This window comes from Crocodylus siamensis, chromosome 8 (genome assembly GCF_052110815.1).
Source record: "Crocodylus siamensis isolate JL-2025a chromosome 8, ASM5211081v1, whole genome shotgun sequence".
In the NCBI taxonomy this organism is placed as follows: domain Eukaryota; kingdom Metazoa; phylum Chordata; order Crocodylia; family Crocodylidae; genus Crocodylus; species Crocodylus siamensis.
The window spans coordinates 41,077,253-41,099,276 of record NC_143402.1 but is presented as its reverse complement, the minus strand read 5'-3'; the positions used below and the strand labels follow the sequence as shown (position 1 = coordinate 41,099,276).

At 49.9% G+C, this 22,024-nt stretch overlaps 1 protein-coding gene across 2 annotated transcripts; it reads left to right on the top strand.

The window, feature by feature from the left end:
- Nucleotides 1-15: 15 nt before the first annotated feature.
- On the top strand, nt 16-22,018 carry SLC25A14 (solute carrier family 25 member 14). 2 transcript variants are annotated; one of them, XM_090061711.1, is made up of 9 exons: nt 16-149; nt 231-378; nt 1,288-1,382; nt 4,453-4,538; nt 6,119-6,214; nt 10,915-11,039; nt 12,207-12,342; nt 12,825-12,905; nt 13,845-22,018. In XM_090061711.1, exons 1-9 carry the CDS (start codon nt 86-88, stop codon nt 13,884-13,886), a joined length of 873 nt encoding a protein of 290 aa, XP_089917837.1. In that variant the 5' UTR covers nt 16-85; the 3' UTR covers nt 13,887-22,018. The 2 variants fall into 2 exon arrangements, with proteins under 2 accessions (XP_089917837.1, XP_089917838.1); XM_090061712.1 differs by lacking the exons at nt 12,825-12,905; nt 13,845-22,018 and having other exon boundaries at nt 12,097-12,234.
- Nucleotides 22,019-22,024: the final 6 nt, after the last annotated feature.

Sequence of the window (22,024 nt, the reverse complement as noted above, 5' to 3'; positions counted from 1 at the left end):
CCCGCTCGGGCACAGTAGCAGCGGGAGCGCAGCTTCCCGTGCTGCCGCGGCCGCGCCCGGCTCTGCGCCCCCGCCCCGCCATGCCATGTCCGCGCTGAGCTGGAAGCCCTTCGTCTACGGCGGCCTGGCCTCCATCGTGGCCGAGTTCGGTGAGGGCGGGGCCGGGGCAGCGGGAGGGCGCGGGCGGGCGGGCGGGGCCTGACGGCGGCGTTGCTTCCCGCTGCCCGCAGGGACGTTCCCGCTGGACCTGACGAAGACGCGGCTGCAGGTGCAGGGGCAGAGCGCCGACGCGCGCTTCCGCGAGATCCGCTACCGCGGCATGTTCCACGCGCTGTTCCGCATTTGCCGCGAGGAGGGCGCGCGCGCGCTGTACTCGGGGTGAGTGCTGCGGCCGTGCGCCCCGCCCCGCGCCCGGAGCTCCTCGGGAGCCGCCTGCCTGTGCACGCGCGCGGCCTCGCTGCGCCCGGCTGGGGGGCTGTCCGCGCTGCCGGCCACTGCCGCCACCCCCGGGCGGCCTTGCTGGACTGCCGCTCGGCCTAGACGGTTGCGGGGGTCTGACTCCCCACGGGCGGCCTGAGGCCTCTGCTGAGAGCCGCAGGCAGTGTTTTGCCCTCGTGGCTGACGTTTGCTCTGCTCTGTAATGCCTTGTCCCACATTCAGACGTAAGCTAGATAGAAGCCATCTTAGAGTAGTTGCACATTTTGAGGCAGTAACTTAGTAGCTGGCTCTTCTTGTAGCCCGGGGATGTTTTTCTGGTACAATAATTACTTTAAGCCTGTGGTTGGTCTGAATTTACTGTGTGATTCACCACTGGCCTATCCAGGCTGGATCCACATGGACTTGCCACCAGCCTAGTTAAAATGGCCTGTATGTTGTAGGTAGAGGTGACCTGAGCAGAGTGCGGGACCCGGGGATCAGCCCATGAGGGGCCCTGCCTGTGCTCCGCTTTGCTCTGCTCCCGGACTCAAAGAAGCTGCTGCTCCGCCCAGCTCCGTGTTGGCCCCCACAAGCGCGCGGCCCAGGGCAGTCGACCCTATTCGCACCCTAGGGACAGCCCTAGTTGTAGGTATTGTCTTGGCACTGGAACAGTTCCTCCGATTGCCAAGTTCACGTACTGAACTGCACCTTCCAATATCCTGGAGCCCACAAAATGAGTGTGAGCAGCATGTGTTCTGCACGCTAGTTCCTCTGCCTCGGGAGTGGTGAGCTGTCCTGGAGGCTGTAGGGATAGGGGCTGGCAGGCTCTGCAGGGTGTAACTGGATCTTGTGTTTATTTGCTTGCTGCAGGATTGCTCCTGCCTTACTGAGACAGGCATCTTATGGCACCATAAAGATCGGCATTTACCAGAGCATGAAGCGACTGTTTGTGGATCGTTTGGAAGGTCAGTGTCAGCAAACCGTGGTGTTGAGATGCCTTTGGAGCTGTCACCAAGGGCACAGAGTCCACTCTTATTGTTAGACTCACTCCTTTCTGTACCACCTGGTTCTCTTTTGCCTCTCCCTGGCCTGCCGGTGAATTCCAGAAAGTGAGAGTTCCCCACTTCCTGCAGTCTCCGTGTTGGGGTTGGTAACGTTTAATTTGTGTAGCAGTAGAACCTAGAAGCCCTGACAGAGATTGGGATCCCAGTGTGACTGGTGCTGGCCAGATGCTTAATGAAAAACTGTGTGCACTTTACAGACATAGGCTGGGGGATAGGAAAGTTGATCCTGATTTTTGCATCTGTAGAACTAAGATCCAAAAGACCTCTAACCTTTTATCAGAGTGTCTGTATTTTCATTTATCATGTCTTCTTTCCTGCTGCCTTGAGGAAGGAGGCTGTCTCCAGCCCCAGAGATTCCCCCAGTAACTAACCTCCCACACCCCACCTCCCTGCCAGAAGCTTTGAACCCTGTACAACAGCTCTCATCAAGTAGCTCTTGTCATCTCTAAACTCTGGCCGTATCTCTGTTTCTGAAGCACCGGGCAGAGTGAACAGTCCTGACATGGCCCCTCCTTGCTGCTTTAGGGTAGGTCATAGAGTCTGCCAGAACCGTCTACATGCTAGAAAAATAGCAATGCTGTATAGGCAGCCCACAATGTATGACTCTGAGTTAGGACAAACAGCACTTTTGACTTTTATAAATTTACACCCTGTTTCGAGGTTCTGATGCTGGTTTTGACTACAATGCTTGACACAGCTGTGTCCAGCTGGTAAGTCCCTTGTGGTGGGGGAGCAGGGAGGGAAGGGATGTGGGGGAGGGGCAGATCAACACTTCTGCAGTGAGGCTGGGATGGGCTGGGGCAAATGCTGCCCGCCCAGCCGGGGTGGGAGGTGGAGGGAGAGGGTGGGGGAACCAATTTCTTCACAAGTGTGAGGACTGCCTGTACTTTAGTTGGGGAGCTTGGAGCATTTGACACATACTAACAGACTTTGACTTGCAGTTCGCAATTTAACAGGTGGGTCAGGGCTATCTATAAGTAGGTACCTACCAAATTCACAGCAGGAGTGGGCTCCTTTAATCTCAAAGGTTTCTTTCCCCCCAACTCTGGTTGGCAGAGGGGCTTTGCAATTTTAAGTGTGGTGCTGTTTTCGTCTCCCAACTGATCAGCACCAGACAGTGGGGCTGCCAGGGCTTCTTGGCCAATCAGTGATGAATGGCAAAAATGGTGCTGTATTTAAAACTGCGGTTTTTGCTTTCTTGTTGATCAGGAGTGAGTGGTGAGCAGGGGGGGCCGCTCCACCAATCAGTGTTGGTGGGGTGCACATGGGAACCTTTGAGATTAAAGGAGCTGCTGCACACCCCACTCCTGCTGTGTATTTGGTTGGTCTCTAGCTACAAGTCCTAGATGGGGAAAGGGAAGGGCAGAGACAGGAAGGAGAAGCCAGAGACAGAGCATGGTAGAAGATGCATTACTAGTAACTCTTGGGTGCTGCTTTGCGTCCAAGTAAAGTTTCTTCTCCACAACTAATTCTGTGGCCTGGATGTGGGCTTACAGGTACCTGTGATTTGCTGCAGCATTTCCAGTTGGGTACTGTTTTCTAAATGTTTGTTTTCCTGCAGGCCTGGGGCTGCCAGTGGCCAGGTCTCCTTTGGAGAATGCTGCGGTCAGTAACACTGCCTCTTTTCCAGCTTAATAGAGGTGCACCGATATAAAGAAAATTGACTACATTGGCTTTTTTCCCCTGATGTGGCTGATTTTAAATGCATGCATGCGTGCAGCCGCAGTGCAGCACGTAGGCAGTGAGGAGCGCAGCCTGGCAGCTTGGAGAGCTACATGCAGCTCTCCAAGTTTCTTATGGTAGAAGGGAAGGGGCATTGGAGGGGACAGATCAAGGTCCCTGCGGTGAGAGAGTGGGGCTGGGGTCGGAGGCAGTGCTGCCCAGCTGGGTCGGGGCAGGGTGCAGGACCAGAGCTGTAGCTTGTCCAGGGATGTGGGGCCTGTGCCCCTCAGTTTGCACAGCCTGGGCCAGGGCAGCGCTGGGCTCTTCCCAGTGGGGGCTGGACCAGGCTGTGCTTGGGGTAGGCAGTGGGGAGGCTGCAGCCACCCCAAAAATCGCCATGGTCCCTCTCCCGCTGGGAAGGGCCCAGAGCCCCCCCCCAGTCCACCCTGTGCAGATCCAGGGGCACAAGCCCCACCCCCATAGCCCCCTAAATGAGCCACGGCTCTGTCCCACACCTTGCCCTGCCCTAGCTGTGCAGCGCCTGCCTCAGCCCCTGCCCCATTCCCCACTGCTTCTCTTACTGCAGGGGCCTTGAGCTGCCACCCCTCTTCTTCTACCACAACAGACTTTCCAGCCAAACACTGGTTTTCAAGCTGCTGGGCTGTGTATGGGGAAATCGGATTGGTATTGGCTGATGTGCCTCCTTAAAAACTGGCTATCAGTATTGGCCCAAAAAACCTATCGGTGTACCCTTACAGCTTAACCGGTACTTTAACTCTGGTCTTGGAAGCTTTTCTTTCTGAACTAACTGCTCCTTCTGTTGGATTGCTCAGCCTTTGTTCTCTGGAGGTAGTTGTGTGCATAAGATGGGATTCCTGCTCAAAGTTCTCCAGCACTGGGTGACTCCTAAAAGTTTTTTGAAATCATTCTCCTCATCCAAGATCAACTCACCAATGGCATTGGAGGAGGCTTAAGTCACAAAGGGTGCTGATTTGCAATTAACTGCTTGGCAGTCTGTTCCAGTTCTGATCTGCCTGGCCTAGAGTTCACAGACTTTCTCCTCCACTGGAGAATGTTGCAAACAGTCGAGTGTCCCAGCCGCTGCCCTCTGGCCCTGGTAGCTAAGGGAAGGACAATGGGTTTGCCAACAACTTGCATTTAATTATTTGGTCTCTGCTCCTGTAGCTTTGCTCTGTGACTTAGGAACTGGACTCTTCCACTCCTTCTCCCCTAAGCTTTTTAGTTGCTCTGGCAAGTCTCTATGTTGTCTCTTTGGGTATTGATATTCTCTCCCCCTTATGGATTGCAGATGAGACACTGCTGCTCAATGTGATCTGTGGAGTGGTTTCAGGAGTCATCTCATCTGCAATTGCCAACCCGACAGATGTGCTGAAGGTAAGAAGTGTCTGTGTCTTGGAACTGCTCCCAACTTGGACCTGTTTCTGTCCTGTTGAGGTTCTTCTTTTCCCATGAAGCTACTTGTTTTCTAGCTGGAATGAACAGTCTTCCAACTACTGACTAAGTGTTGTTTTTTTGGTAGAAACCTAGCACTTCTTTTTGGATGGGAGTAGGCATGAAAGTGAGCAAAGGTCTGAGGTGAGAAGGAAGTGGAGAATATTGCTGATGAGCTCTTAGATGAGAGAAGCTGTGGAGTGCCATAGTGCAAGGGACATGTTTTCCTAATAGTGAGTAAAATGGGCAGAAGTGTGAGTGCTGAGCAATAGCCAGATATGCAGTAAGTCTCATCCATGAGCACTGAACATGACTCTGCTGATACTCTTAGTCCTGACCTGCAGTTCCCTGATAGTTGTCTTGTGGTGCTGGCATTGGATTTATGATCCAGCTCCCTTGTTCTGGAGGGGACCCAAAACCCTCAGACTGACTGTGACCTTTGTGTTTGATAATAGGCAAATTTTATTGATACACAATGATAACAGAAAAAAAATAATGAAACCAATTCTCTCTCTCCCTCTCTCTCTCTGCCTCCCCACTGATGTGGATGAGATGGGCATGCCTTCTGTCCATAGTGCCTCAGTTTCTCCTGTCAGGGACCTCTTCATGTGGCCTCGGGGACCCTTTTCTGTTCTAAAGTCCCTTCTTTTGTATTCTTTTCCCCTCCTGATGACACTTCATCTGTGGGCATCGCTGATTGGTGTTTCTGTGGTTGTCATACTGTCAATACTTCTGTCCTGTCAACATATTCCTTTGTTTTACAAACCTATCACATGCACACATCCTAATTTGGGCTTTCTGAGTCTTTTCTTAATTTGGTCTGCTCCTGCAAAACCAGAACTCTCAGGACCCCCACTCTTGGGCCTTGTAAACTGATGCCACTGTATCTCATGTTATGGAACAGTGTGGTACATACCCAACATTTCCCAGGCTGTGTGTATATCCATTGGCCTTGTTGCTTGCCTGGGTTAGACGCCCCGCTTGCCCTGAAAGCTATGAAACTGTGCACCAACCAGGTCTTTAGAAATCATTTAACCCTTGCTGATGCCCTGGGCCATTATTCCATTGCATATATATTTTACCTACAAGCCAGTTCCCAAAAGCAAACCTCTAAATGTCATTTTCTAACCATCAGTGGGAGCTAGTAGGAGCTGCCTGACCCACTCCTTTCCTGGGTCAGTTGTGTCTAGTAGGCCTTATTGCTGTACAGAAATGTCTTCCCTGATCTTGTTTGATGTCTGAACAATGAATTTGTGAATTCTGAAACATACTACCCCCCCTCAGGCTTTAGATAGGGTCACACAAGCTTCCCATGTTTTCCCTTGCTGCTGTTACCCACTTGCCACTCCTCAGCATTCAGTTTCATGGTCACTTAACTCTTCCTATGTAGGCCAGTTGCATGGTGCTTATGGTTTGAGTGGTTCAGTAACTCGGAACATAGACAGGAGCTGTGTCCATCTTTTAATGCTACTCAGATAGGCGGTCATATGCTGCTGGCTGACTGAGTTTTGTGCATCTTTCAGATTCGAATGCAAGCTCAAGGTAGCTTATTTCAGGGAGGCATGATTGGCAGCTTCATCGATATTTACCAGCAGGAAGGCACACGAGGTCTCTGGAGGGTAAGTGCTAGATGCTGAGACTTTTTTGCTCTAATAGGGGAAGAATAAACTGGTTCTTAATCTTGGATTTGCTGACTAAAGCCAAGTGGTCCATTCATTTTCTAATCCTCCTGTAGTAGGATCCCTGGGTGCAAGTGAAATTCATGAAGAGGAAAAATGAGCCAAGAGCAGTAGCAGCCTTGTAGTTTTAGGCAGCACAGCAAAATCTGTCTCTGGGAATGTAATGTGGAGTAGGTCATTTGGGCCTTTGCCTCTTTGGGTCAGCATCAGCAACATCCACTGCTGTGCTCTGGATGAGATGGTTTCCCACCATCATGGGCCAAAGCATGGTTTACGACCCAAGGTCACCTAAAGCTGCTGAATGGTTAAAAGACCAGAGCATGGGTCTAACTTGGGGCTCCAGCAAGCATTACCTGGATCTGGCTTGTTACCAGGACTTGCCCCTTCCCCCTGCTCTTCTTTGGAGGGTTACTCAGCCTGGGGGACCTCTTACGTTGGTGGAGAGACCAGCTGGGAGGAGCTGTGGCAGGCCTCCAACCCCAAGCGCTCTGCATTGAAGAGGAGGAATTTCAAGCAAGAGCTCTATTGATGTCTCCCATGGATCCTGCTAATAGAATACTTTGGTGTAAATAAATTTAATTATCTGAGGGTGGGAAAATTAGGCTGCCACTCCCGACTGGCTTCATATCTGCCTTCTATCCTAGCTTGCTGTCTATCTCTAACTCAGGGTTGGGCAAAATTATGGTCTGTGGGCCGGATCTGGCCTGTCAGGTGATTTCATTCGGCTTGTGGGTTGCCATCAACTAATTGTACCTCACCCAGCCCTCACACACACATACACACTGCCCTTCCCAACATACCCACTTCCACCCTCGTGTGGAAGGGCCTGGTTCAGCCAGCATGCAGCTTTTGGGTGGCTTGCTGCCACAGCTGCAGCTACCAGGGGGACCTACTGGGCTTCCCTGGTATCCCGCTTGTTCTGGGCACCAGGTAGGGAAGGGGGTGGGGGGGGTGAGGTGGAGGCAGGCAGCTGCACCTGAGTGGTAGTATGGAGCATGGGGCTGGACTGGCGGCAATGCAGAGCTCACACCCAGGGGGTAATGGGAGTGCAGAGCTTGAGTTGGCAGGGTGTGGGTGTGTGGGCTAGTTGTGTATTGTGGACTTGCTGTTTCACGTACCTTGCTAGAGAAATACTTATCCCACTCGCAATAAATCAACATGATCTGGAGAGAATGAAAGTACTGGGATGGGATTCCAGAGGGGAGGAGTCATCCCACTGTTGGTTTTGGCTCAGTATTTACTGTTAAAATTATTTTTGCTCTCTACATAAAAGCATGCAAGAGGGTAGAAGAGGATAGAAAAGAGAAGAAAAATGTCTGTTTTACTGACTCATTTTGCAGGCAGGATACAGTGCGCAGCCAGGTTAGTCATGTGTGGGTATATTAGGGGTGATGGCAAGATGGCTCACACTGGCCTCTTTCTCTCCCGTTCCCTTGGCTCTGAGATAAGGCTGCCTACGTTGTCTTGGACTTTTTCTGGCTTTGGTACTGGTTCCCCAGAGGTCAGACAATGCCAGAACAGGCCGAGTTTGGAGTGGATTAGAGACAAGCCTGAGGGGATAGAATTAGATGTGAGGCAGCTCAAGGGACCACAGGAACCATACACCTATCTTTCAGAGCCTGCTTTTGAGTCATGTGCTCCAAAAACCACATGTCTTTTGGGACCTTTTTGTGGTCTAGATGTATTAAAAGATTGTCCATGAAGCCAGAGACTAGAGGGCTGTACCTTTGGTTAAGATGGCAATTGCCAGAGCCTTGATGCCCTGTGATTCTGTAAATGTCTAAAGGAGTGGCCCATGTGTCCCCATCAGCACAGCCACCTGCATGCTCCCAGTATCTCATGATTTCCTCTTTAGCCCAAGAAAGTTCTCATATGTTCTCTTGCCAGTGTCGTGCCACTGACAGTGTTTGTAGGACACTTGAGTCAGTGTTCAAGTAGCAGCTTGGATTCCAGTTTGTGCTTGTTTTGTTCATAATTTTGTAACCTGCTCTCAAATCAGAGTGCCTTCTTAAACTCCACAGCCTTCCCCAGGCTCTCACAAACCCCTTAGTGACAGACAAAGAGGACAGAAGTATTGAGTCCTGTCACCTTCCTGCCATACGATAGGGTGGACCTGACCTCTGTATAGTTGCCTCTTTTGCTTCCAAGTGAATCTGCTGTCATCCAGATTTTCAGGTGTACTTGGTAAGTCAAATGGATTCAAGGACCTTGGTTGGAGCAGGCAAAGAGCTTAATTCAGCCAGGCTAGAGGTTAGGAGCAGAATAACTTACTTGAAGAAATAATACTAGACTAAAGGGAAGGGTGGCTGTGCCTTAAGGAAATGATCCTTTGGGCACAGAGGGAGATCCCGATGCGGGGGAAAGGGGCCAAGAGGCATCCATGGCTGACCAGAGAAATCCAGAGCAGCCTAAGGGCACAAAGGGGGGCATATAAGCAGTGGAAGCAGGGAGAGATTACTAAAGACGAGTATACCTCCTCAGCTTGCAGTTGTAGGGAGGCAGTTAGAAAAGCCAAAGCTACCATGGAGCTGAGGATGGCATCCCAAGTTAAGGATAACAAAAAATTGTTTTTCAGATATAGGGAGTAAAAGGAAGGCCCAGGGTGGAATAGGACCACTACTGAATGGGCAAAAGCAATTGGTGACAGACAGGGGGGACAAGGCTGAACTCATCTCAATGAGTTCTTTGCCTCAGTCTTCCTAAACAAGGGGCAAGACAGGTCTCACAGTGGGATTGTAGAGAGGCAACAGCTGGGCGCCAGAGTACCAAAGGTTGATCCTGAGATGTTGCAGAGTCACTTGGAAGGACTGGATGTGTTTAAGTCAGCAGGCACTGACTCCATCTGAGGGTACTGAAGGCACTGGCCGATGTCATTGTATAGCCACTGGCTATATATATATATTTGATATATATATATTTGATCACTTACGGTGCATGGGCCAGGTCCCGGAAGACTGGAAAAGGGCCAATGTGGTCCCTATTTTTAAGAAGGGAGGAAGGAGGATCCAGGCAACTATAGACCAGTCAGTTTCACCTTCATCCTTGGAAAAGTCTTTGAAAAGATTATTAAGGCTCATATATGTGACAGCCCAACAAGGAAAATTATGCTGAGGGGAAACCAGCACGGGTTCGTAGTGGGTAGATCATGCCTGACTAATCTAGTCTCTCTTTTTATGACCAGGTTACAAAACACCTCGACACAGGAGTAGGGGTTGATATCGTTTACTTAGACTTCAGGAATGCCTCTGATATGGTATCCCACCCATACTGGTGAACAAGTTAAGAGGCTGTGACTTGGATGATTACATAGTCCGGTGGGCGGCAAATTGGCTAGAGGGTCGTACCCAGAGAGTAGTAGTGGAGGGGTTGGTATTGACTTGGAAGGGAGTGGGTAGCGGGGTCCTGCGGGGCTCGGTCCTTGGACCGATACTCTTCAATGTCTTCATCAGTGACTTGGACAAGGGAGTGAAGTGTACTCTATCCAAGTTTGTGGATGATACAAAACTGTGGGCAGAAGTGGACACAGCAGAGGGCAGGGAACAACCACAGGCAGACCTGGACAGGTTGAAGAAATGGGCAGAAAACAATAGAATGCAGTTTAGCAAGGAGAAATGCAAAGTGCTGCACCTAGGGAGGAAAAATGTCCAGCACACCTACTGCCTAGGAAATGACCTGCTCGGTAACACGGAAGTGGAAAGGGATCTTGGAGTCCTAGTGGACTCCCAAGATGAACATGAGTCATCAGTGTGACGAAGTCATCAGAAAAGCTAACTGCACTTTATCATGCATCAGCAGATGCATGACAAACAGAACCAAGGAGGTGATACTTCCCCTTTATTGGGAGCTGGTCAGACTGCAGTTGGAGTACTGTGTGCAGTTTTGGGTGCCGCACTTCAAGAGGGATGTGGATAACTTGGAGAGCGTCCAGAGGAGGGCCACTCGTATGGTTAAGGGCTTGCAGGCCAAGCCCTGTGAGGAGAGACTAGGGCACCTGGACCTCTTCAGCCTCCACAAGAGAAGGTTGAGAGGCAACCTTGTGGCTGCCTATAAATTCATCATGGAGGCGCAGAAGGGAATTGGTGAGGCTCTACTTACCAAGGTGCCCCTGGGGGGTCACAAGAAATAATGGCCATAAGCTAGCAGAGAGCAGATTTAGACTGGACATTAGGAAGAACTTCTTCACAGTTAGAGTGGCCAAGGTCTGGAATGGGCTCCTAAGGGAGGTGGTGCTCTCCCCTACCCTGGGGGTCTTCAAGAGGAGGTTGGATGGGCATCTGGCTGGGGTCATCTGAACCCAGCACTCTTTCCTGTCTGTGCAGGGGGTCGGACTCGATCTATTAAGGTCCCTTCTGACCCTAACATCTGTGGATCTATAAAGGGAATGCAACTTGTAATCCAGAGAGGAAAGAAGGCTCTGGTTTTGGATTTGTAAACTGGCAGTCAACAGGTATCTCCTAATTAAGGGATGAGGCGGCTAGCATATTAGGGCAGGTTCTTGGAAGATGCGGCCAGTAGCATGCAGAGCAGATTACCCAGGTGAGGGACTTGCTGAGTGTTTTGGGAGAAGGTTGTTCTGCATGCTGCATGGGCCCAGGCAGTGATTTGCAGCTGTAACTGCAAAGCTGGTGTTTGGTTGGCAGGGCGTGGTCCCCACTGCACAGAGAGCTGCCATCGTGGTTGGAGTGGAATTGCCAGTCTATGACATCACCAAGAAGCACTTAATTCTGTCAGAGTTGATGGGAGATACAGTCCTTGCCCACTTCATGTGAGTATCTCTGATCGCTTCCTTACTCTAGGCCTACCGATGTCTGGGATATGGGTGTGTGGAGTTGAAGCGTTACCAGTCTGAGAAAAGCAGGATGGGACTATGTCTCGCTACGTAGCCCTTGGTGAAACCCTGGACTGGTTCTTGGCTACAATGAAAGCAATGCCAGTATCTTGGCTGTATCCTAGCTATGGTCAAGGGCAGATGGCACCCATTTCTTGGAATTCATGGAGGCAAGAAAAGTGTAGGTACTCCAACCTCTTGAGCCAGGCTGTATAGTGATGGGGCAGGAGGAATTGCCAATTACATTTTCACCTCAGACACTTGATTCTCTAGAAATGCTGGTCTTAGCCTTCCTCTTCCTGACATGCTCCTCCAGCAAACAGTGCAGGGAGGACAAGCAAACAGGGACCTTATGTTGGGGGCACATGCACATGAGGTGGACTGTTACTCTCTCAGAAACTTCTCTCCACAAATATGCTCTGCTGTGGGTTCTAGGCCATTGCTGCTGGGTGGTCCTCCGGCGTGATTTTTCTGGCAGAACTCTGGAAGTGATGCAAAGGCTGTGATGATGATGGTCATGATGGCATGGCAAGAAGGAGATGAGGAAGAGCTACCTTCTTTTTCTTTCCTTGTTGCTGCCTCAGCCCTGCTTCAGCTCTCTACTAGACCCAAAGCAGTGTGTGCTCTGAGGAAAGTTTCAAGAGGCTGTGCCAGCATGTTTGCTCCTTGTCCTTGAGTTCAGTCCTATCGTGAGCCCATGATCACCTGCCATGACTGAAGTACCATAGCCCTCAGCAGATCTTGGAGGGAAGCAACTTGACTGTAGTTAGAAAAGGCTGAGCAGTCTTCCTCCACAATTCCATGGAACATCTCAGGAGACATTTGTGTCATCTCTGGAGAATGGACTCAGGAAAGGGGTTGGTTTGTTAAAAGTGCATTTCCTATTCAGGTGATGGCTTGTGCATTTTGCCTGCACCATGTCTTTTTGCATGGCACCAGACCACACGAGATTGGAGAATGCAGCTAACTTTTGTCATTACATCTTCCCACATAGGCCAATGGAGGGTGTGTTTCCTGCTGTATTCATGTGTCTGAGGCATGTCACCAAGTCTGAGCCAGGAATTGCTGCGTCTGCGGCAGCTTCTCTAATGGTCTGATATTTAGTTCCAGTTTTACGTGTGGGCTGGCTGGAGCCATTGCCTCCAACCCTGTGGACGTGGTACGGACCCGTATGATGAATCAGCGAGCAGTAGTGGGGAGTGTGGAGCTCTACAAAGGCACTTTGGATGGTCTTGTGAAGGTAAGAAGTCAGGTAGAGCTGAGCAGGTGAGGCTACATCCATGGAGTCTCTTTGAGCCTGGCTAGACAGATGTTGCATGCAGTTCTGATCCCAGCCGTAAAAGGCACAAACCGCAGAATGGACTTGAGGGAGCATTGCAACCAGAGCCGAGCAAGAAGGATGAGGCTTAGGAGTTCCCCATCTCTGCCTGCCCCTGTCAGCTGGGGAGATGGACAGAGCAGAGGAGTTGTCAAGATCTTGCTTTGCAACAGGCAGCTGTCCTGGAGTCACTTCATACTGGGGGAATGATACACGTATGGGGGTGGAAAAGCATGTCTGCCCCTTGAACTCATATCTTGGTGAAATGTGAACTTTCTGGCACAGCAGTTACTGGTGTCATGGCCAGAAAAAACATCCTGCCATGACTCTTGCTGTTCTGCAGAGCCTGTGGAAGGGGCTGGTTAGTATCTTATGTATCTTATGGCTAGTTTGTGTCTCTGCAGACTTGGAAGAGCGAGGGGTTCTTTGCACTCTATAAAGGATTCTGGCCCAACTGGCTTCGGCTTGGACCCTGGAACATCATTGTATCCTTCAGAGTGTGGCTGGGAGGGAGAGCAGAGATGGGTAGTTTGGGAAAGATGAGACTGAAAGCTGCACAGGTTCTCAACCTGGTGGGCAGCCTGGTCCCCACTCACTACTTTGAGTCAGGCCCTACTTATCCTTGGATTGACCCCGACGCATTTCTTGCCCTACCTAGCTAATGGAAGGTGCACAATAGAGTGCCACTGAGCTTATTGCAGTGTAAAAAAACCCACTTGAAGGGCGTGTTGTGGTTCCTAATGCCCTTTGAATGGCTATTCCTTGTGAAGCCAAAATTGTGAGTTGTTAGGTGTTAGTCAACCCTCATTAAGGTAAGTGTACCCTTTGGATTGAGCAAGACTTCTCTCTGTGCGCTGAGCCCACTGTGACTGGAGCCAGTGCCTGGGCAGACTCCAGTTTCTGGGGTTAAATTTTGCTCAGGTTCTTGTACTTTGTGGAGTGGGTGCTGGGCCTGGTCTTCAGACTCTACGTAGCTTTGTTTTTGTACTGGATCCTTTTCTGAAGATTATGTATTCTTCCAAGCTTAAAATGCATATGTCCTGGAGAGGTGAAGTGGAGCCAGCTGGGGCCTGGGACTCCCCTGTTTTTCACTACTGCAGCTCCCTAACATTTTGTCTTGCTTGTGAAAAATTTGGGCAGTGTTTGCCCTTTTGTAACTGCCAACTTGGGCCCTGCCTTCTAGTAGCATTAGCTATATTGCAGAACTGTCCAAACTGCTGTAGAGGAAATTCCTTCAGCTTCCCTGGCTGCTTTTTTATCTATCCAGGGGTATCTACCTGTGAAGAGGCCAGTGGAATTAACCCTCTAAGTCAGATCTTTGACCTTAGGGGGAGGGGGGAGCACAGGGCTGCTAGTGCTTTGATGTGGGGTTTGGAGGAGGCTGCATAGCATGACAGACTCAGCTCCTTGACAACACTCATAAGTTTTTTATCACCTATGAGCAACTGAAGCGACTCCCATTCTAAGGGCTGGCTCTGATCTGCAAGTACCATCTTCAAGATGTACAGCTGGAAACAAGCAACCCAAGAGTGCGGTCACCTCCACCCCTTCCCCTCATTTCACTCTCCCTGAGATGTCTTGTCTCGGCATACGTGGATTGGGACCCACATGCCCACTGAATGCATGGTCCCTGGAGCATGTCTTGGCTGGAGCAGAATGGGGAACTGGAGGAAGAGGGTGTTTCCTGCCAGGGAAGGATCAAATGTGCAACTGTTTGGGCCTGAATTGGCATCTTCTGTGAAGATCAGTGCATTATGGTGTCCTTGCAATGCAGGTATTTGTTCAGCTGGGTTTGTGAGTTTCTGAGCCTTGCCTAAGGACAGGACATAAGGTGGAGGCCATAGTAGGTGCTACTGTGTTTTCCTGCAGACGTGTAACTTCATTAAACTATTTATTGACAGGACTGTTTGGGTTAGTCCATACTTCAGGCTTCCTGTCTGTCTGCTGCTTCAGTTATCACACTGTGTTCTCTCTGACATGCTCAGCCCGTTGCTGAAATGGCCAAAGGCATTCCATATGCAGTAGAGCAGAACTATCATGACATGTAGGTCTCTGTTCACAAAGCATCCAGCCTTCAAGGACACTGCCCATCGGCAAGTATTAGACTCTGCTCATGTGTCTGCAGTACCTCCAGGACTGGGATTTTTCAGGTGTGCAAGCTGAGTGAGTCTAGGTGGGCTGGGTAGTTCTACATGTGATATTGTGGTCATTACATCTTGCTTCTGGTAGGTTTATAATGTGGCTCAATTCTAAGAATGGCCCCCCTCATCCAGCAGCTCTGGCCTTTGGGGCTTGTTTGCTGAAGTGCTGGAGTGCTTCAAAATCTTAGAGGTCCCTTTCCCTCTCTTCCCCTTCTCACCCCTAAACCAGGAGAGGTGTAAGGGAGTAGGGGGCATGGGGCTTCTGGGCTCCTGGGTTCTGGGTAGTGGAGGTGTGGAGTGCATAGGAAAGCATTAATTGACTGGCTGCCCAATTCTCTTCCCTTGCCCCACCTACCCCCTTTGGTCTGCATTTGCTAAAACAGGTAGAAGCAAAAGCTTAAACTCCTGTTCCAGCAAATGACTTGAACTGTTATAGAACTTGACTCACATGAATTGTTCTACAAACTTCAGTGACCCTAGTGCTTATAATATATAGATATACAGAAGCACTTGCCATGTAGTTATTTGCAGTCTAATAAGTATTTGATTTAAAAAATAATGCTACTTCCCTTAACAGTTGCATATCTTAATATTTCTTCAGTCTTAATAATGGAAAGTCTAGAATATTAGTATATTAAGATAAAATTGTTCACATAAAAATACAATTTGATAATTGTTACCACATCCATATTAATTTTTTAATATGTGAATTTCCTGAATATTTAAAAGCAGCAATTATTTTTCTGCTATGGGTGGAAACAGGCACACATAGTAGTCTGATTGCAACACTTTCCTATCCATTGCAGTTCAGTAGAAGTTTATTTTCAGTTTTCTTTTACCTACACACAGATCCATCCCTCTGCCTCCTCTGAAGGGCAGACCCCAGCCCAGAAATATCCCACCATCCCTTCCATGGGGAGATTGCCTCCCCCACCCATTGCACACCCATCATATCCTTTTACCTCTGTAGCGTCCTGTGCTCTCTGACTTAAAGAAGACCCATCAACCTTCCACTTGTCATTCCAGTTCTGCTCCTGTGAGCAATTGTAGCTGCTGCTCTTTTTGTTAATTTAGTCCTCGCACCCAGCTGTACTTGTTGCTGTTGCCTATTGTTGCAGGGGAGCAGGGGCCTCCTGTGCCCACACAAGGGAAGGGGGTTTTAGCAGCAGCTGCCTCTTTCTTTCTCTCTCTGTTTGTCCTCTCTCTCCTCTCGGCTTCCTAGCCCAGCCCTTTAGGGAAGAACCCTGCCCCTTTCCTCTGGAAAGAAGGAAAGTCCTACCTCTCTGACTTCATTTTCCCATCCTTCTTTCCTACACCCCAGGCCTTTGGACAGAAGAACTCCCATTTCCCTTTTCCTACACAGTCCCTTGTCAGCCTTGCCTCTTCCCTCTCCAAATAGGTCTCTCTGCTCCCATCTCTCCCATCATGCCTTCCAGTCTCCCCAACTATAAAAGTACCTACTTCTTGAATGGAATAAAACCTTCCCTTGAGCTGTCTGTCCTCTTCTTTCATCCGTCCTGCCCCTCAAATCCTGACTCGTCTCCCAGTTTTCCTGCCAGGAAGAAGCCCACTATCTCAGTTCCTGGCCCCACCCCCCTGGTCTGAGAATGTGAACACTTCTTCCCTTTCAGGTCTCCCCAAACCCCAAGGTGTATCTATCGTCTTCACCCCCTTCCCTTTATCCTATCCATCTGTCCCCTCCTTATACCCCTTCTGTCACCGTGAAGAACATACCCACACTTTACCTTATACCTAGTCTTCTTTGCCTCCCCCAGAACTTGTCTATGGTCCCTCCCCTAAAATCAAAGAAGTCCTACCTCTCCTCCAAGTGTCCCTTCCCCACCACCTCCTTTCCTCCAGACCTTCTTCCTCTTCGCACCTCTCCCCCAGGTCCCCCCTTCTAGGAGAAAGGCTCCCCCTTTGCATCTCCTGCCCCACAACCTTTTCATTCCTGCAAAAGAGAGAAACCCCCTTCCCACAAGTACCCTCCACTGCTAGGTAATTCTGCCTCCCTTTCCTCAACTGTCCACCTTTAGCCCCCTCCATTCCCCTTTCTTCTCTTCTGCCATTTACCCTTTAAAGGACTAAAGCCCTTGCATCTCTTTTTCTGTGTCCTCCCATTCCTAGCTGCCACGAAGAGACTCCTATTCCCCTTAAACCCCTTTCCCTTGTTTCCCTCGGCTCATTTCCTTTCTTCTATCCCTAAAGGGAGCTTCCAGCTGCCATAGAGGCTGCCTAACCCTCCCACAGGCCCAGGGGTGGTCCCTATTCCTCCTCCCTCTTTGTCCAGACACTACAGGGAACCTGTCCCCCTCCTAAAAGCCCGTTTCTCTCCAAAAACAACTTTTCCTGCCAGCTGCGATGGAGAACCTCCCCTCCTTGATCCTTCTGGTTATGGGTCATGGAAAGAGAGAGAGATGAATCAAGACAGTAAGCAGAAGACTTCAGCACTGGTGCCACTGTGAAGACTTCTGCTCCTATGACCACAGTCTGCTCTTCAGAGAGAGAGGCAGTGATATGTTGGGAAGAGACAGCTTCTACCTCACTCCACTGGGGAACTGCATCTCAAGCTGCTGACAAGCAAAACGTGGGGGCGGGGAGATGAGTTGGGGTGTGAGGGTGTTTTTGCTAGTGAGTGTTAGTTAAGGTGTGCCCTCACTGGCGCTGGGGCCTCTACATGACACAGTAGTGTGCCTCAATGAGGCCGCCTCCTCCCCTCCAGCCTTAGTCCCGTCCTCCACTTTAAATGACAACAGGCAATTAGTAAGCAGCACAGGGGCACCAGCAGCATCTTAAGCAGCCAAACTGTCACAGTCAATATCAGAGCAGTTCTTCCCCCCTCCCCCTCCTTACTTTCTGTTTCTCTGCAGGCAAGCCCAGCTTCAGCTTCGAAACTCAAAACATTTCAAAAGTTTTGAAACATTTTGACTGCCCTCATTTCATTTCAAGGCTGTTTTGAAGCCCTTCATTTCATTTCAATTTCGCTGTTTCGAGCTTGAAATGAGTCGAAACAGTGTTGAAACGAAACAGCTGGCGAAATTTCACACAGCCCTTGGTAACACGTTATATGAACAAGTGCCCGCTATGTCCACCACAAGAGGGACACTGGGGAGGCTGTACTGTAGTGCTCAGCACTGGTTTGTTCTGCAGGCCATGTGCAGTGAGCACTCCTCGGGTGTTGTGTCATGGCTCTTCCCCCTTAGCTGTGGCCCCTTCCCTGGGACCTTTGGCTTCCCTTTAAGGCCTGGCTGTGTCTCAGGCCAGTCAGGACCCCAAGCTTCTCTGCTTTAAATGGGCATCCCTTGCAGTGGGCCCCTGGCCCTTTTGACCCCTATCTGGGTCCTGACCCCAGCATTGACCAGTCGGGTCCCTTGGTTTAGGTCTAAGCTGCCTGCTTGCACTCAGGGATCGGGATCCCCCATTCCCTGCTCAGGTGCTTCACAAAGTGTGCCTGGTCCTGTGGGGTCACTCACCCCAGCAGGCTCAGGCACTTCAAGAAGCTTACCTGGCCTTGCCTGGATTAGATAGATCATATAACCCACACGAAGGTGAGGGCTGGTTAACTGGCCTGGTTTGTCCTGGGGGCTCCCATGCCACTGGGAGTCTCCCCAGACCACCCATTCCCAGCTGGGTGCAGTTTTAGGTCATGTCCAGGACCAGAGCCTCCTGTTCCTATCTGCGAGATGTTCCCATGCAGCAGCTCAGCCAGGTGATGTTTTTTGCTTGGTCCCAGCAGCAAACTGCTCTTGTTTATATAAGCAGACAATGTTCTACAATGGCCACCATAATCAAACACCTGCTGGCTGCTTGATCTAGCCCAGAGGTGGGCAAAATGCAGCCCAGGGGCCAGATGGGGCTCTCCAGGCCATTCTATCCGGCTTGCAGGGCCCCTAAAAAATTTAGAGAATTAATATTAATCTGGGCTGCCTGTCATGCAGCCCTCAATGGCTTGCCAAAACTCAGTAAGTGGCCCTCTGCCCAAAATAATTGCCCACCCCTGATCTAGCCCTTAAAGTGGCAGGCACCAGTGGTGCTCTGCCACAGCCCAAGGGCTGGACACCAAGAAGGGAAGATGGACACTGTCTGCACAAGGAGCAGCAGGAAGCTTGATGGTAACATCAGTCTGTGCAGAGAACCAACAAATACATGAAAGGAGGGCTGCCTGCCCTGCTCTTGCAGAAGGAGAAGCCAGATGGGCCCCAAAGCCTTCAGCTTGCTCCCTGATTATCCCCGTGGTACCAGGAGACACCCCCACACTAGGGATTCTGCGCTACTCTTCCAGGAGGCACAGTAGAGACAGTGAAATGTTTTTTATCCTCAGCACTGCTATAGGAATCAAAAAGGCCCTGCTGCAAGTTGAAGCAGCTGTTCTCATTTACTGGTGTTCCACAGGCTGCCTACCAGCTGTGCCGTGGGCCATAATCTCTATAAGATTGTGTGCTGCAAAAAACTTCAGCTCTACAGCTCTTCCCAGCATGATCTCTAGTCAGCATGCAAGGAAGGACTGAGCTGTTTGTGCCGGGGCCAAAAGAGCTTCCTGAGTTCTTTCACAGCCCCAAGGGCTAGAATCAGTCCCTCTGGTCTTTGACATTCTCCAGCTGGTTTTTGCTTACGTGATTCAGTTTCTGCTTAGGTCAGTCTGCAGCAGTTCTGGTAACATCCCCCAGGAATTAGGTCAGGACACAATGCGGAGAGGCCTTGCTGCCTTGGGACAGGGATCTCCCTTTGCCCTCCGCCAGGGGAGCCCATCCTACATGCTTCCTGCTAGGCCTGTCTGTGACAGCTGTATCACAGCACCAGACACTCATTCCACTACCTTGAGCCTATGGGGTTGTGGAAATGCTCCAGAAAGTTTCAGAGCATCTCAGGAGGGCTAGAGCAGGGGTGCTCAATGCCCAGCCCATTAGACAGATCTAGCCTGTGGGGATACTTGTGGCAGGGGAGCAGTGGCAGCTTTAATTACTGTTCTCCTGCTGTCAAATTTCCAGACCCATGTATAGTCCAGGGACTGGATAATGTGGCTCTGTGCACCAGATTGCAGCCATCCATCCGACCCTCAGGGCTGAAAAGTTGAGTGCCATTGAGCTAGAGCAGTGGTTTTCAACCTGTGGTCCGTGGACCCCTGGGAGTCCATGGACTATAAGGGGTCCATGAAAGATGACTATGATCAATCAACACTATATGAATACCCACACCTACAATTCACAGGTGTCAGTTCCATTCAGAATTTCCAAAGGGGTCCTCAAATGAAAAAAGGTTGAAAAACGAGTTAAAGGGTGCAGAGCACTGGGAACTTTCCATGACTTGGTCCATATTATTCAACACAAGGAGAGAGCCAGGAAAGTGGCCAGCTAATTAGTAGTTTGAATAGTGGCTCTTGCATAGGAGAGGAGTAGTAAGCCTTGGTTGTAGGTAAGAGATCTGGTGAGCAGTGGGCCTGTGTGGCTTGAGCTTTATGATGTGGCCTCAATTTAGATGCTATTTTTCAGGGTTGTGTGGGACAGTAAGCAATGAGCTGCTCTCAGCAGCTAAGCTTGGCAGGTGATAGCAGTGTGAACAGGAGGTGGGGCTTGGCCAGGCAAAATGGCTAAACCAGCCAGAGTTCCCAGTGACGTAAGGAGTATCTGGCGTCGGGAGTCAGGCAACAAGCCACTAACAGGGAAGTCTGAGTGGGAGATTTCATGGTGGAGATTCCCCCAGCTGCGCTGTAGCATCTCACACTGCAAACTTGCTGGATACCACCAGATAGGGGGTGGGGGTGGAAGGAGGTATTAGTATCAGAAGAATCAGTGAAATGGCTGGAAGACATTGCAATGCCAACACTACCACAACTGCCAGCTCTTGCTCTGTACCTATTCAGGCTTTGTCCATGGGAGCCCGCTGAACTCTAATCTTTCTACCCAGGTCTGCTCTGGCTTTGCAAGGACTATGGTGTTCATGCCCCTGCCAATGACAGCCAGTGGGGCAGTATATGCAGTGTCATTAAAGTCTCCTGGTGGATTCCTTCAGGAACCAGGTGTCATAGGTATGACCTGGATGTTGGGGAGTCAGAGCTTAGAAACTGATAGTTTGTGATACCAAGAGGGTCTGTGCTTTCAAGAATTTGGGGTGCAGTTTCCCCCAAACTGTTGCACCTATCTCCTTAAAACTTAGCAGACTTCATGCCCTCTGAACAGGCTACCATCCCTGCAAGTTTCATCCAAATCAGGCTAGAAATGACAAAGTTATAGGCTGTTTTGTCCTTCCCCATTATAGCCAAATGGCAAAATGTTTCGACTTGCCTCGTTTTGTTTTGAGGCTGTTTTGACTATATCTGTTCCATTTTGATTTTGCTGTTTCAACCTTGAAACAGCGTCAAAACAAAACTGGTGATGAAATTTTGCACAGCCCTAGCTCTCAGTGGTGAGAATGGCCATGGACCCCCTCAAAGAGAAGGCAGGGTAGAGGTGCTCCTTATAGACTAACTGAATTGGAGATGCATAAGCTTTTGTGAGCAAGAGCTCACTTTATCAGAGCTCTTCTAAGATGTGTTTCTACCCTTCTGCTGGAGTTCAGACTAACATGTCTAAGTACTTCCCCAAAGGCACAGTTCTTCTCCATGCAGCAGACATTCTCAGAAACCTGTGACTGTACACCCTCAGTGACAATCTCAATCTATGCTTGCAAGGACTAGCACTGTTCAAAATGTCTAACATTTGAAAGCTGAAATGTGACAGCAGTCAGCCTCAGACAGGAATCATAAAAGAAAAGCTCTGAGTGTCCTCTCTGTTATCTGCCCCCACTCATGCTGTAATGAGAGGTTTTTATAAGTGACTGGTTTTGCCTGGAAAAAAACTGTTTCTGCCCAAAGCTGGGCTCTTTTCACTCTTTTGTTCTCTGCCCACCCACTCCTCCCTGATATCCCCAAAACAGTGGTGCCCTAGCCTGGATCTTACCAGGGATCAGTAGGTGAAAGAGTATGCAGGTTGGTTTTGAGTTTCTCTTTACCACATAAACTCTGCTGTGACTACTTTCAGCTGCCGTCTGCTACCCTGAGGCCAGGATGAAATCCATAGGATTACTTCTGCCTGTTTGCCTGTAAGCATGGTTTTCCACTGAGGGATCATAGTCTGCATGACACTGCATGGGCCACTCAAGAGTCTTGGGTAACAGGAAGGATTCATCTTCAAGAAGAAAAGCCCAACTCAGAATGGGAAAGAGTACTTACCCTAATAAATCAGCTTGGCAGTGTTAGCTGGAAAGCAGCCATGACAGAGATGATCAGGGCTGAAACGTGCCTGAGTTAACTGCAGTGCTGTTGTGTTGTGTGAATCAGAGGACCCTTTAATCTCTCTGAATCCAACTGGAATCCTCTGGATTGATTTGGAGAGACTTGGAAAGATTTGGCGATTCAGACATAGACACAGCTTTAAATATTTTTTCTACATACCTCTAGGTAGCAGGTGGCTCATGAATGCTGTGAT